This window comes from Sorex fumeus, unplaced genomic scaffold (assembly GCF_029834395.1).
Source record: "Sorex fumeus unplaced genomic scaffold, SorFum_2.1 ptg000039l, whole genome shotgun sequence".
Lineage (NCBI taxonomy): Eukaryota > Metazoa > Chordata > Mammalia > Eulipotyphla > Soricidae > Sorex > Sorex fumeus.
The window spans coordinates 33,040,577-33,055,298 of NW_026606096.1; the positions used below are offsets into that span (position 1 = coordinate 33,040,577).

The 14,722-nt window shown below is 51.2% G+C and overlaps 1 protein-coding gene across 5 annotated transcripts in view; it reads left to right on the forward strand.

Annotated features, from left to right (window-relative positions):
* The first annotated feature begins 11,340 nt into the window (after window positions 1-11,340).
* ZNF827 (zinc finger protein 827) overlaps window positions 11,341-14,722 on the forward strand; it is a 192,766-nt gene continuing 189,384 nt past the window's right edge. For all 5 annotated transcript variants that reach the window (XM_056118996.1, XM_056118995.1, XM_056118992.1 and 2 more), the window contains exon 1: window positions 11,341-11,439. In XM_056118996.1, coding sequence (XP_055974971.1) covers window positions 11,397-11,439 — 43 coding nt within the window. In that variant the 5' untranslated portion in view covers window positions 11,341-11,396. The remainder of the gene's footprint in view (window positions 11,440-14,722) is intronic.

The window sequence follows — 14,722 nt, forward strand, 5'->3', positions numbered from 1 at the left end:
CCACAGACTTTTAAATTTCCTAACATTGCATATTGTTACTTCAGATGCTTCTGAGTCTTGGTTTGCAGAGTTTAATCCCTTAGGTTGCACCAACATATCTTTCCATTATCTTATGTTTGCACTCCAATTTTATGGAATAGTGGTCAGTGGAGGCTCAACTCAGAGCATCACCCAGTCTATTGGTCCACCCAAGTTCCCATCTGTAAAATAACCAGAGCTAAACCAAGGGACCTACAAGAAGCCTTCACAATATAGCTCTGTGGCTCCAACTTGAAACTCTGACATACCCCTTTTATTAAAAATATTAAAGTATGAGATTACTTGATGGCAAAGAGTAATCACTACCCCCATGAGTTTATAATTTTTTCATTTAATATGAGAAATTTTTAGTATCATGTTTCATTATTTATTTATTTATTTATTTATTTTTAAAGCAAGTTTTATTTTCTTTTTAATTTATATTTTGCTTTTTCGGTCACACCCGTGATGCTCAGGGTTGCTCCTGGCTCTCCTGGTGGTGCTCCGGGGACCATATGGGATGCTGGGACTTGAACCCGGGCTGGCCACGTGCAAAGCAAATGTGCGTGTTGCTACCCTCTGTGCTATCGCTCCAGCCTCCCTATTTTTTTTATTTTTAATTAATTTATTTATTTATTGAATCACTGTGGGAAAAGTTACAAAGCTTTCAGGTGTAAGTCTCAGTCATGCAATCATCAAACATATTTCCCTTCACCAGTACTTATTTTTCACCAAGAAGAACCCCAATATACCTCCCTCCCAACCCTCTCAATGCCTGTGAGGCAGATGAATTCTAGTTAACACTCCATCTGCTTTGATTAGATTCATTGTTTCGACAAAAGATGCATTATTACTATGTAGAGTTTACACCCCCAAATCAGACCTGTTGAAAAGACGTTCTGAAATAATTTGTTTCTATAGCTGGTTACAAGAATCAAACGATGATGTGCGGCCGCTATTGCGGCTGCGCGATTTTAGATTTCTGATATTTTACTTATTAAGCCTGGAAGTATTTCTGCCGAAAGTCAGATAATTATGAGACTGGTTTCTGTGGCTCTAGAGCCATGGCCGTGCCAGAGAGCCACTTGTGCAGGGCAACTCGTGACCTCAGTAGGGCGTGAAGGACAAGCCCAGAACGCCCCCCTTCCCATGAGGTTTCAGTCACCCCGTCACAACCGGCTCATACCTGGCTTTCCAGAAAGCTCTGAGGCGGCCACCATCTTGCTGTCCAGAGGGGAAAAGGCAGAAGGGAGCAACATCCTTTTCCCTCCGGGCAGGCATGGTGGTGAGGATTAATGCATAGTCCATTCACTTTACTGCCGCAAGCTGCCGGGTTCTTAGTATCATGTTGTAATAAAAGGACTTTAAGTCCACTAAAAGACGACACCAATTCCTCAACAACCAAAAACAACCTCATGATCCAGAAAACCACATTTGGAGTTCAAGATAAAGTCTGCCCTTCCTGGAGACGCCTCACTAAATAAAATCTGTCAACAGCAATAACCCATGGATGAAGGGACCCGAGAGAAAGCTCAAGGTTAAGGGCTTTGCCTGACATGACCCTGCCCTAGTTCGATTGCTGGCATCACATATAGATTCTAAGCGCCACCAAGAATCACTCCTGAGCATAGAACCAGGAAAAGCATCTGAACAAGGTTGGGGATGGCTTCCCTCAAACTAAACTAAATAACCAAAGTGAATGAAGGCACACTTGCTGAGGCTGGAGATCAGAGCCATGAGAAAGAGAACAAGGGGAAGGTCCCAAAAGATTTTGATGGGATTGGAGCCATACCACAGCGGGTAGGGTATTTGCCTTGCACGTGGCCAACCTGGGTTCAATTTCCAGCATCCCATATGGTCCCCTTCAGCACTGCCAGGAGTAATTCTTGAGTGAAGAGCCAGGAGTAGCCCCTGTGCATCGCCGGTGTGAGTCCAAAAGCACAAGCTTTTGAGGTTGTTTTCTGCCTCCATTTTATTTGCTTGTCATCCCAAGTCACGATTCCTGGGGTAGTACGCCTCTGTTCTTTGTCATCTTTGCAGGATCATGCCTGTCCCTAATGCTGGAGTTTCTTGAAGTGTGAGTTGGGGCAACAGCCCTGCCACGTGTGCGAGCCCTGAGCAGACTGGGGATGTAGCAGAACCAATTGAAGCCAAAGTAGAGTCTGAAGGAAAAGGAGATCCCATCCCACTGCTGCCAGAGAGGTGGGGTGGGAGGGGGGCTGCAGAAAAGAGATGTGCACCAGGGGTCTTACAAAGTGACAACACTGTCTTTGGATTCAGATGAGAGGAAGTCTGGGTTAGGAAGCCAGGAAGCATATGAAGCCCCCAGTGTCCATGACAAATGCAAGGAAGCCAGGAGTGGCTGCCGGGAGGAAGTTCTCACCCGAAGCGGCCAGGGAAGCTCAGACTGTGACTCCCCACTTGGATTGGAATTAAGCATCAACAGAAGAAGGAACAAGTGAGTGACCTGGTTATGGGGACTGACAGGCCCGGGGAGGGGAGGGACAGCCCTCAGTGAGACCGTGCTCAACTCTGTTCCACTCACCTAGTCTACTCAGTGCTGGTACCTGGACACACTGTTGAGTTGGACAACTATTGGGAAAATGCTGATGGGAAAAGCCCAAACACATGATTTGCGGAGAGGATGTTCCCAAAAATGGCCAGGAGGGGCTCCTCATCCTGGTTCTCTGTGCTTGCCTATCTGCGACCTTTGGAACTGTAATCCCTAGACTTGCTGATTCCGGCCTGAGTGTCCCCTTCTAAGAACAGAGAGCCCCGCCCTCAGGGAAGGACAGCCCATCACTGTCCCCAGAGACTGACCCACAGCACATGAGGTCCAGGCAGGAGAGCTGCCAGACCATCCTTCTGCCTGGGGACGTACACGCATCACTCAAAATGCCAGACCCGGAATACTATGGGAGCCAAAAGTGCGCTTGTCCTTTTTGGGGGGAAACGCTGGGTTTGTATGTGGCCACACGCAGCAGGTGCCTAGTCCCGGTCCGGCTCTGTGCTCAGGACTGACCCCTGGTGGTGCTCAAGAGACTTTAGATAGTACCCGGATTAATACCAGGTGGCTGCCCAAGAGGCCACATCCGGAGCAAGTGACGCCTCCTTCACTATCTCTCTGGTCCAGGAGTGTCTTAACCTGCAGCAGAGAGCTCGGACCCTGGATAAAACGATTCTTATCTTTTTGCTGCTTTTCCTTCCCTGGGGGTCTGAGGTCAGAAGCCACGGGACTCTGACGCTGACTGGACAACCTGCCTCACAGGACTTGGAGGGCACCTACTTTTCCCCTATTGTGGGTGGTTTTCGTGGCGACTTCACTGGACTAAGGATGCCCCCGGAGCCGTGCAGCTTTGCCTGCAGGAGAGATCGGCATTCTGCTTGGTGGGAGACTGATCAGGTTCATCCTGCCCTCCCAGGAGGGCATCCGCAGGTGCCTGCAGGATAGAAAGAGAACAGGAAGTGGGAAAAAGTGGGGCTGTTTGTCCTCCCTGCCGAGCTCAGACACCTCGTTTCTCCCGTCCTAGATATATCTAAGCACCTGATTCTCCACCTCCAGTTCTTGGGCTTTTGGACTTGAACAGAATCACCTACTGGCTTTCCTGGATTTCCAGCTTGCAAAGGGCAACTCACGATGGGGCTTTTTAAAAAATTTTGTTTGGTTTGTTTGGGGCGGGGGACACCCGCCCATGTTTGGGCCTTACTCCTGGCTTTGTGCTCAGGGTTCATTCCTAGTGGTACTCAGGGAATCATTCTTGGTAGTACCAGGGGTCAAACTGAGATCAGCTGCTTGCAAAGCAAGAGGCCTAAGCTCTGTATGTCTCCCCAACCCATCACAGTGGGACTTTTTATTGGACCCATGATAAACTCCCTCTGAGATCCTTAATGTCTCTCTGCCTCTCTCTTTCTCTCTCTCCTTCTCTCCCTCTCTCGTTCTTTCTCTCTGTGTGTGTATCTATATATGTACATATAATCACTGTATGTGTGTTTACCCTCAAACAACTCTCAGTTCCTGCATGCCAGTGAGCTTTATTTTAATAAGAAGTAGAACTTCTGAGACTGCTAGTTAAATGCCCATTGAAGATCTTTTTTTCTCTTTATTTCATTTCTGCCCAGGCATTTCAATTCATTGCCTAGGCAGTGGTTCTCAAACTTTTTGGAATCAGTACTTTTGAAAAAAATATTGGTTTTTATACTCTTAAAAGCCATGGCTGAGAGACAGCTCAGAGGGTGGAGTACTTGTTTGCATGTAGGAGCCCCAGGTATGGTGTTCTGTACCACTGGGGAGTGACTCCCGAGCACTGAGCGGAGTAGATACTGAACACTGCTTGGCGTGCCCCCAACACCCCAAATTATTGAGGGGCACCCACCCAAATCTTATGTATGTTATGTCTAGTGATATTTACTATCACTTACTGAAACTGTAAGATTTTAAAACTACTCATTGGCTCAGTTTTTTTTAAATAAATGACTGTATATAAATGACAGTAATAAACTCAATACAAGTTAACACATTTGATAAAACTATTTTTCAAAACAAAACAAAAATAACCGAGAAGGAGGCCATTGTTTTACATTTCTGCAAAATTACAGTGCCCGGCTCAACAGAAGACCACTGGATTCTCATATCTGCTTCTGCATTCACTTGGTTGTAATACATTGCTTTGTTCAAAGATATATATATATATAATTACTTACTACACTATATTATGATGCATCATATTTTATATATATGAGATAATATATACTATATTTGTTATATTATTTATTTATATATTCTGGGTATAAATATATATATGTATATGTATACACACACACAACCATGAAGAAGGGCTAGAGAGATAGTAGTACAGGAGAGGGACTGCATGGTGCTAACCCTGGTGTGAATCCCTTAGCACTGCACGTGGTCTGAGCACGACCAGCGATCACTTCTAAGCAGGGAGTCAGGAAGAGACTCTGAGCACTGCAGGGCGAGTTGCCCCCACTGCCATTAAAGAAAAGAAAAAGCATGAAAAGGAGAGAGAGAAAGACATGAAGAAAATCAAGTTACATGGATGTTGGAGGAAAAGAGGAATATTTTAGTGGTCTTTTCAGAAAATTGTCTTTGCCGCTACATCCGAACTTGATAAATGGTAGTTTCTTAAAAGTTACTTACAGTGCAGAATTTTAAATGATAACAATGAATTTTTTTGTTCTCTCGGGTTAATCTCTATTGATCTATCTTGGATTTTTCCTTTTTTTACTACAGCATGATTTTGTAGCATCATATACTGGTCATTTGGAAAATACTGGGACACCGAGTCAAAGAGTTCTTCCAAAATGTTGATCCAGTTTCAAAAAGTCACATTCATCAATGTCACTGGGGAACTTATCGGAAAAGTCTGGGCTTATTTGGAAGCTAAACACACAGTGATGAAGTCAAGTTGCCTAAAATTCTAACTTTCATCTGTAAAGTGAAAATGTGATTATTAAAAGTAATTGCCCTGGGTTTCCTTGAAGGAGAAACACCCAAGTCTAAATCACCACTCTTCGCCAGTCATGCTTCCAAGTTAAAGTAATATTCCATGAAAAAGAGCGGCCGTATTAAACTATTTCACATGCGATTTTCCTAGAGACAGAATAAAATTCCAATAAAGCGGATCTATAAACTTCTCTCACACACGAATCTGCTTGAGACAATGGTCATACTTTCCTTCGCAGAAGCACTTGCTACAAATCCACCATCTTGTCACCGAGAAGACTGAAAAATCACCCTGAAGGGTTGAGATTTAATAAAGTTAATACCTTTAACTGCTCCATCAGAGACATTCTTAGAAGAACCTTCCTTTTTTTTTTCTTTTCTTTTTATCTTTTCTAAGCCTGGTGGTGAAGAAGAGAATGACTGCTTTTAACACATGGCTGGCAGCTTCTTGATTCAGCTAAGGTTTTGTTCCCTGGCTATTGTATCATTACTGTAAATGTCAACACAAATAAAAGGGCAAACAACAGCTCAGTATTATTAGGAAAATAGTTTTGACTTTGTGGGCACTGCTGTAGACCACACTGTATTCCTGAGCCTTGAGCATCTCATCCTCTTCCCCCTCCCGTGTGCCTTAGCCGTGCTTGGGCCCAGATAGTTTTATTCCTCGCAAACTCTGCATCTCTGAAATGTTTTCATCAGATGCCTTTTTGAGAAACCGAGTTTGTTAAGTTTTTCTTTGATTTTAATTTTTTCCACTTCTATTTAGGAGCGATAGCACAGCGGTAGGGCGTTCGCCTTACAAGCGGCCAACATGGCCGACCCGAGTTCGATTCCTCCGCCCCTCTCGGAGAGCCCGGCAAGCTACCGAGAGTATTCCATATGCCAGACACAGTAACAACAAAGTCTCCAATGGAGACGTTACTGGGCCCGCTCGAGCAAATCGACGATCAACGGGAGGGCCTTTACCTTTACCACTTCTATTAAGCACTTGCGGTTTACAAAGTTGCTTACAATGACTCGTTTTGGGCCTTCACTATCACTATCACGATCACGACCATCCTGTTGTTCGTTGATTGCCTCGAGCAGGCCCCAGTAACATCTCCTTCATCCTAGCCCAGAGATTTTTTAAAAGTGCCATATTCAAGGCTATTTCAGGTTTAGGAGAATGAGACCCATCATTGTTACTGGTATTTGGCATATTGGGTATGCCACAGGGAGTTTGCCAGACTCTGCCGTGTGGGCAGGTTACATTTGGTAGCCTGCCGGTTTGTCCAAAGTAAGAATGAGATAATAAGATAATAATTATCAGCATCTCATATGGTCCCCCAAACAACACCAGGAGTAATTCCTGAGTTCAAAGCCAGGAGTAATCCCTGTGCATTGCCAGGTGTGACCCGAAAAAAAAAAAAAACTACATTCTAGTTGAAAAGAGAGAAAATCGGTAAACCAATATAGAATCAGAGTTAATATCATTTACCCAAAATAACTTCTCTACAAGTCAATCCTTTTTTAAATATAGATGACGAGATTAAACCAGCCGATACAAATGCTAAACTGAGGTAGGAGGATGAAACCCACTGACTATAGACAACTGTCAATTAGCATGCCATGCCATTGAATCTTGGACCAGATGAGAGAGAGACAAAAGCAGAGCTTTAATGCTAATCAGATTTTCTTTTCTTTCTTTACAAACTTTTCCCCATTTTTTTAACTGAGGGCCTTCAATATGCCAACACCAATTCTACCACCACTGGCACAGACCCTCCACCATTGTCTCCGTTTTCCCCACCTGTTTGTTGCAAATAATTTATTTTATGTTGCTTGTTACCACTGAATGACTAATGGAATGATCAAAAAATACTTCAGGAAGAGAAGATTTGTGAAAATTGTTGTATCTCACCATTGGGACATTAAATCCTTGTCTAAGGGTTTACTAAGCTCAAGTTTACTAAACTTAACTGCTAGTTAAGTCTTCTGTGTTAGAGGTTTTGTTAGTCAAGTACATCCAATCAGATGTGCTTCTACTGGGACATTCGTATTGTAGAGCTTAGAGATGTTGCACAGCCACTGTGCAATCCAGAAAAAAAAAATCCAGATTATGAAACTGGGCAGTGAGCTTACATGGTGGGGACAGTGTGGCTGCTGGGACTTCGGGAATTATAGGGAGGTATAGTATGGGGGGCGGGGTGGTTGCCCACCCCGACTCTGAAAAGGCCTGGAGTTGAGAAAACATTTTAATCTCGCATTGGTGAGGTGATGGGGGATGGCGGGAGTACTTTATTAAAATAAAATATGCTTTTAACTGTTGGGTTCTGGGGGATGGGCGGGGTGAACCCAACAGAGGATTCCGATAGAACGAATGCTGTAAAAAAAACAGGTTAACAATTCTTGGGTATAAAGAACCAAAAGGCACGTGTTCTTAGCTTTATTTCTTCATTCGATTTTGAAAACCATTGTAACAAGTGCTCATTGTCTATCTTCCTAATATTTTCAGTGAATCCGACTTTAGAATTTGTTGGTGTTCCCCAAGCTTACAGGAATGGAGGAGGGAGAGATCCCAGGGACCTTGAAGGAGTGTGTTGGCTCAGAGATGCCAAGTTGAGACAGAAACAGAAACGGTTCCATCCTAATTTCCAGTTCCTATGGTTGTGTACGCCTTCAAACAATTTTTTTTATGAAAGTGGAAGAGATATGAATAAATTCAATTTTAAAATGCTTCAGCTGTTGATGGAACACCTACATAATTAAAAGTTGACAGCATTTTGCTTGCCTTTAAAAGGTCGCAGGAAATGTACTCTACTTTGAGGAAAGGCCTAGAGTGTGTTTTCAATTACACTGTTGAGAGCATTGTAAAGAGCCATAACAATTCAGGAAAAGATGGTGGAGTGTCTGTGAAGGGTAATAATCTATATCCTAGCTTGGGTTCCAAGGGGATAGTGGGGGAGTGTTGTTTTCCTTCTGTTGACCCAATTCGCCTGAAAGATCCAACACATTCAGGTAATGAACCCGCTTATAATAGATGGGTTCTGACTTGTCATTTATTTATTAACTTCACATCCAATGCCACAAAATCAAAGGTATGGCAAGTTAGGTTTGATCTGAGTTGAGCGAGAGTTCCATTTTATTTTATTGACCTCATTTTATGAAAATTTTTTTTGGGTGGTGCCAAGAATGAAACCTAGGATACCCCTGAGACACATTACAGGTCCTCACAGTTTTCCCATGGGGGGGGGCAGGAGGAATGAGGAGATGGATATAGGAATTGAGTTTACTTAAACGCTTGTTTAAGGGGAGAAGGGTTTGAGGATGAAGCCCCATCTTAAACTTGACCGCTCTCTGTACTGGTTTTAGATTCAATTCAAGCACGTGTTTCAAACCCTCTTACCACAGTGCTCCCCACTACCTTGAACTTAGATCTTTGGTGGGGAGTGAGTGGGAACAGAATGGGGAGTGGTCGGTAGGCTGATCCTGCGATTTCCTCATGTGTGAAAGCATCTTTGGGAACACGCAATCCTCTTTAAGCATTTCTAAATAAAAGTGTGCAATATAATATCGGTCATTTTAAAGTGGGGTGGAGGCATTTAACCCCAGGGGGTGTGTTCAACACCTCCAAGAAGCAAGAATTAAGTCAGAACCTCCAGGAATATTAGCTACCCGTGCTTATAGAGTGAATCTATCTCCTCACCAAGTCTCTGTCTTATTTGATGAGAAAGCCTATTTTAAAATCGGTAAGAAAATATTTAACATAATAAGATGATGAGTCAGATTTAAAAAGGCTATAAAAAGGGAAGATGTAGTTAAATAATACACCTTTTTAATTTTTCAGTTACATCTGACTCATGACATCTAATGTATTCTGCTAAGTTCAAAGTTTCCTCTTACAAAGAGAGTTTTATGAAACAACTCTTCTTCAGACCTTTTTTTTTTTTTGCTTCAATTACAGTAGCAGGTTTTGGAGTTTAAATCATTAACAACCTCTGAGTGAACTTTTATCCAAATGACTGCGAGTCACAAAGAGAACCTGTCCTCTTTCTCCAAGTCCCTTTTGTGCGAGGGAGCGGTCCTTTTCTATTTTTTTCCCTTTATGTGTCTCTTTGAAGAAAGATGTGTGATTTGTAAAGCAATGAAAGTATGTATCAGTTAATGAAAACTGCTATATCGGGCTCCTCATGCAAACTGGGATGGCTTCAGGGTAAGCAGTCGTACCTGCATTCGGGCAGGGAAGAAAGAACATTTCAGAAGTCAAGATTGCTTGTGTGAGCCATCGGAGGAATGTCGTGTGGCAGTTAAACCAGCCATCAGGGGTGACCTAATCTTATTTCCCCCCCTTTTCTCAAGGAGCTGCAATTTTCATTTCGGTAGCTCCCCCCTTCTCCCCCCTCCACTCCCCCCTTCCTTTTCAACGCCCCAGAACGCTTCCAAACTGGGCTCCCATTCCCTCAATCTTATTATTGATTTCATCCTTATATGATCATTTCCAGACTTTATTTTAAAATCACGTTTATGGGGCGGTTGGGGGGGGGGGAGTGGAAGGGGAGGCCGTCGACATCCGTACACACAGACAAGGTGTTGGAGTGCGTGTGTGTGTGTGTGTGTGTGTGTGTGTGTGTGTGTTGAGGGGTGGGGGGAGGCGGTGGCGAGAGCAATTGTTGCGGGGAGCAGAAGCAGCAGCCTGAGCATTTAGTGCAGAAGAAAAAGAAGAAAAAGGCAGTGGAATAAACAAAAGAAAGCAGAGAGAGAGAGAGAGAGAGAGAGAGAGAGAGAGAGAGAGAGAGAGAGAGAGAGAGAATTCTAGTTCCTAAAAAAAAAAACAATCCGTAAGAATAATGAACTCCTCCTTGTTGTTGAACGAGTGGGAAAAACTTTTTCTCCCCGCGTGTGTCCCCCCCCACCACCCCGCTCCCCGCCTCCCCGTGCTCCCCTCGATTTGGCCAACAGCGGTTCGCACAACTCCCGCCCACCTACCCCCCCCCCAACCCCGCAGCACGCGCGCCCCCCATTCTTCGCAGACGGCGCGCTTGCAAATCCGCCCTGGAAGCCTTAAGGGCACCTTCCTCTTTGCTCTGTGTGCGTGTGCGTGTGTGTGTGTGCGCGCGCGTGCGTGCATGCGTTCGTGTGTGTGTGTGCATGTGTGTGTGTGTGCGCGCGCGCGCGTGTGTGTGTGCAGCCTCGCTCTTTGCCTGTGCCTGTGCGTGTGTGTGTGTGTGTGCGTGTGTGTGTGTGACAGAGAGAGAGAGAGAGAGAGGAGAGAGCGAGCCGGGGAGCGAGCCGCGAGCTGTGCAGCCGCCGCCGCCGCCGCTGCCCTTTGATCCCCACATTAGTGTTAGGGGCTCGGAGCCACCGCGCGCGGCCGGAGCCGCCGCCGCCGCCGCTGCTGCCGCTGCTGCTGCCGCCGCCGCCGCCGTCGCCGCCGCCGCACCGGCTCGTTTATTTCTCCCTCCCATCCGACACGCGAGCCCGGGACGCACACACACTCACACCACCTAAGCCGCGCCGTTTCCATTGAAGAATATTCACAGCTCGGGGACCAGCCAGGTGCACGACCAAAAAAAAAAAAAAAAAAAAAGAAAAGAAAAAAATTGGAGAGGAGGAGGAGGAGGAGGAAAAAAAAAGCAAAGCAAAGAAAGGAAAGGAAAGAGAGGAGGAGGAGGAGGAAAAAAAAGAGAGAGAGGAGAGAAAGAAGAAGAAACCCCCCCTCTGCGCTTCGGGGCTCCAGGAAACCAGCTCCAAGCCACTGCACACACCGGCGAGAAGGGGTTTCCCCCCGGCCCGCCCGCCCGCGCGCCCGCCCGCTCGCCCGCCCGCCCCCCAACTCCCTCCCCGCGCCTGCCCGTGCGCCTCGGCCTCGCGGCCCCCACGGGGCTCCATTCGCTCGCGCCCGGGCCGCGGAGGAGAATGTGAGAAACGGGGGAAAATGCCCAGGAGGAAGCAGGAGCAGCCCAAGCGCCTTCCCTCACGTAAGTCGCCCGCCCTCGCCCCCCGCCCGCCCGCGGGCCGCCCCCGCCGCCGGCCCTGCCCGGGGGCCGCCGCCGCCGCCCGCCCCGCCGCCCGCCGGGCCGGAGTTTAGGGTTACGGAGGTGAAGCTGACAAAGGCGAGCGCGGCGGACTCGGCGTCTGGGGTTGCAGCCGAGGCAGCCATGTTGGTGATGGTCGGCCCCGTGCCCTTTCCATTCTCTCCCCGCCGCCGCCGCCGCCGCCGCCGCCGCCGGCCCGCGCCGCCCGCCCGCCCGCCCGCCCGCCGCGCCCCCCTGCCCGGCGCCCTCTTTCTTATTTATTTCTTTTCCTCGACATCGCGCTTTCCTCCTCCTCCTCCTCCTCCTCCCCCCCCCGCCCCGCGCGCTCCCCCTCCCCTCCCCCTCCCCCCCTCCCGGCACTCCGGAGGGCCCCGGCTGGGTCGGGGTGGGGGGGAGGGGGCCCGGGCAGGGAGGAGGAGGGGAGTAAGTGTGCATGCCCCGGGTGTGTGTGTGTGTTGAAATCAAAAAAATCGGGGTGCTGCTTGCAAGCTGGCTGGCTGGCTGGCTGGGGGGTGAGGAGGTGGGAGAGGTTGCGATCTTTTGGGCAGAAATTTTTTTTCCTCCTTTTTTATTATTTTTTTTTTGAGTGCCTCCCCCCTTTCTAGCCTCACCATCATTCCCCCTCCCCAGTCCCATCCCAAACCCCCCCCCGCCCTATACACACACACACACACACACACACGCACGCACACACGCACACCCCGTTTCTCCAGCACCCGCCGCCTCCCCGGTGGATCTTCCGTGGCCGAGGGTGCGGGGGTCGGGCGCGCCGAGGGCTGGGGGCAGTGACATGGCGCTCGCGCGGGCGTGTGTGTGTGTGTGTGTGTGTGTGTGTGTGTGTGTGGTGTGTGTGTCGGGGCGCCCGCCGGGACGGGATCCGGGGGACTGGGGGGGTGGGAAAGGTCCGTCTCCGGCTAAAGGTTGCGCCGCCGCCGCCGGGGAGGGTCGGGCCCCGGGCGGGCGGGGAGGGGAGGGGAGGGGAGGGCGTGGGGGGAGGCACACGCGCCGCCGGGGCGTGTGTGCGTGTGTGTGTGTGTGTGTGCATGTGTGTGTGCGCGCGCGTGTGGGTGGGTGGGCGGGCGGGCGGCGGGGGGCGAGGCCGGGCAGCGGCGGGCGGATGTGGGGTGCGGGAGCTGCGCCGAGGCGGAGGCAGGAGGCAGGAGGCAGAGGAGGCTGGAGGCTGGGGCGGCGCGCGAGGTCCCTGCGGCGCGGCGGCGGCGGCGGGAGGGAGGCAGGCGCGGGGCTCCCGGCCGCAATCAAATGCGGGGTCAGGCGGGGCAGACGGAGCCGGCCGGGCCGCCCCCCTGCACGCCCCCGCCCACCCCCCGCCCCCCAGCGCCGCGCCGCGCCGCGCCCCGGGCCGGCGCGAGCAGAGTCCAGCCCCGAAGTGCCCCGCCGCGCCGCGCCGGGCTGAGCCTCGCGCCCGCCGGGCCCGGCCCCCTCCCCGGCGCCCCCCGGCCCGGCCCGGCCCGGCCCGGGCCAGACTCCTGAACTTTCCACACCCCCCGCCACCATCCCGCTCCCTCTCCGGCTCCCCCCTCCACCCCCACCCCAGCCCCCCCAGCCGGCCCCGCTCGGAGCGTTTCTGAGAGGCTGCGAAAGCGAAAAGTGAAGGAGAAAAAGAAGCAACTAAAAATATCCCCCCGGGGCCGCCCGGCTCCTTGAATGCAGGGTGGTGGTGGGGGGGAGGGGGCCGGGGCGAAAGGCGCGGGGCGGGGTGGCGGGGTGGCGGGGAGGAGGGGACGCCCGCGGCGCCGGAGGGCGGGCGGCGGGGGCGGGAGGTGGGTGGGTGGGTGGGTGGGGGGACACACATACACACACACACACACACACACACACACACACACAGCCCGGCCGGGTCCGCCGCGGCATCTCCGCGCGCCCCTTGCCCCTCGCGGGGTTGCAGCCCGCGCCGGCAGGATCCTACCCGGGGCCCGGGTAGGGTAAGGGGGGTGGGGGTGGCGGGGGGTGGGCGGGCGCCGGGCCCCGGCCGGGCCGACGTGGTCGGTCACCTGAAGTTCACGGCGGGTGGGGGAAGGGTTAAGGTGACGGTGTCTCGAGCCCGGGGCGCGCGGGTGCGTTTCCGCTGCAGACAGGCAGCGCGATCGATCTTCCCCCCCTCAACCCACCCCTGCACCCCACCGCCCCCCGCTCCCCCTCGCCCTCTCGGGCTCTCGCCGCGGCGGGGGGAATCGGGGGTGGGGGGGGGAGCCGGGAGGGCGCGCACCGGCAGGGGGCGCGGGCCGGGCGGCTCCGGGGCTCGCCGTGCAGGGAGGAGGAGGAGGAGGAGGTGGAGGAGGAGGAGGAGGAGGAGGAGGAGGAGGGGAGGGGGGCACTTCTTGCAGGCAGCTCGCTCGGCAAACATTCCTCTTTTTTTCTTTCCCCCTTCCCGCTACGCAAAGGGCTGCTGGGGTGGTGATTCTTTTTTTTTTCTTTCTTTTTTCTTCCTTTCCCCTTCTTCTTTCCTTGCTTAAAAAAAAAATTAAAAATTAAAAAAAAATGCCCCCTCCGTGCCGTCCTTCTTCGCCTGCCCGCTAGAGGTTCTGAGGATAATATCACAGATGTAATAGATCGCCGTCTGCACAGGAGATTCCTGGCAGGCGAGGTGTGTGCAGAGGGAAGAGTCGTGCGCGAGCCCGGGCCGGGCTGCGGGGCGCCGCGGTGCCCGCCAACTCGCGGCAGTGGGTGCAGCGCGTGTGCGTGTGCGTGTGTGTGCGCGTGTTTTTTGTGTGCATGTGTGTGTGTGTGCGTGTCTGCGCACGCACGCACGTGGCCGGGCGCGGGTCCCGGTGGGGTGCGCGGGGACCCCGGGGTGCGGGGTGTGTGTGTGCTGGCGGGGGGGCGACCGGGCCGGACCGGGTCGGGCCGGCCCCGCGGGCGCTCCCAGGGCCCCAGCGTAGTCGGAGAACTTGCCCTTAGTTGGCAACTTTGGGAGCTGATGAGCTTGTGTGCGAAAGCCAGGGCGGTGAGGTTATTTGGACCTTTTCCTTTCTTCTCTCTCTCCTCTCTCGCTGCTTTTTTAAAAAAAATAAATAAATAAAAATAAAATAAATTGTTGGTGGGAGGGGAGGGGAGGAGAGGAGCCGGGCTGGATCCGTTTCGGCGGCGTTGGAGAAGGACCCGCCTTCCCGGAGTTGTGGGCAGCGCTGGCGGTGGCTGCGGCCGGCCCTGCCGGTGACCTTGACCCTGACCTCCCGCGCCTACCCTCACGGTCGGAGAGGAAATT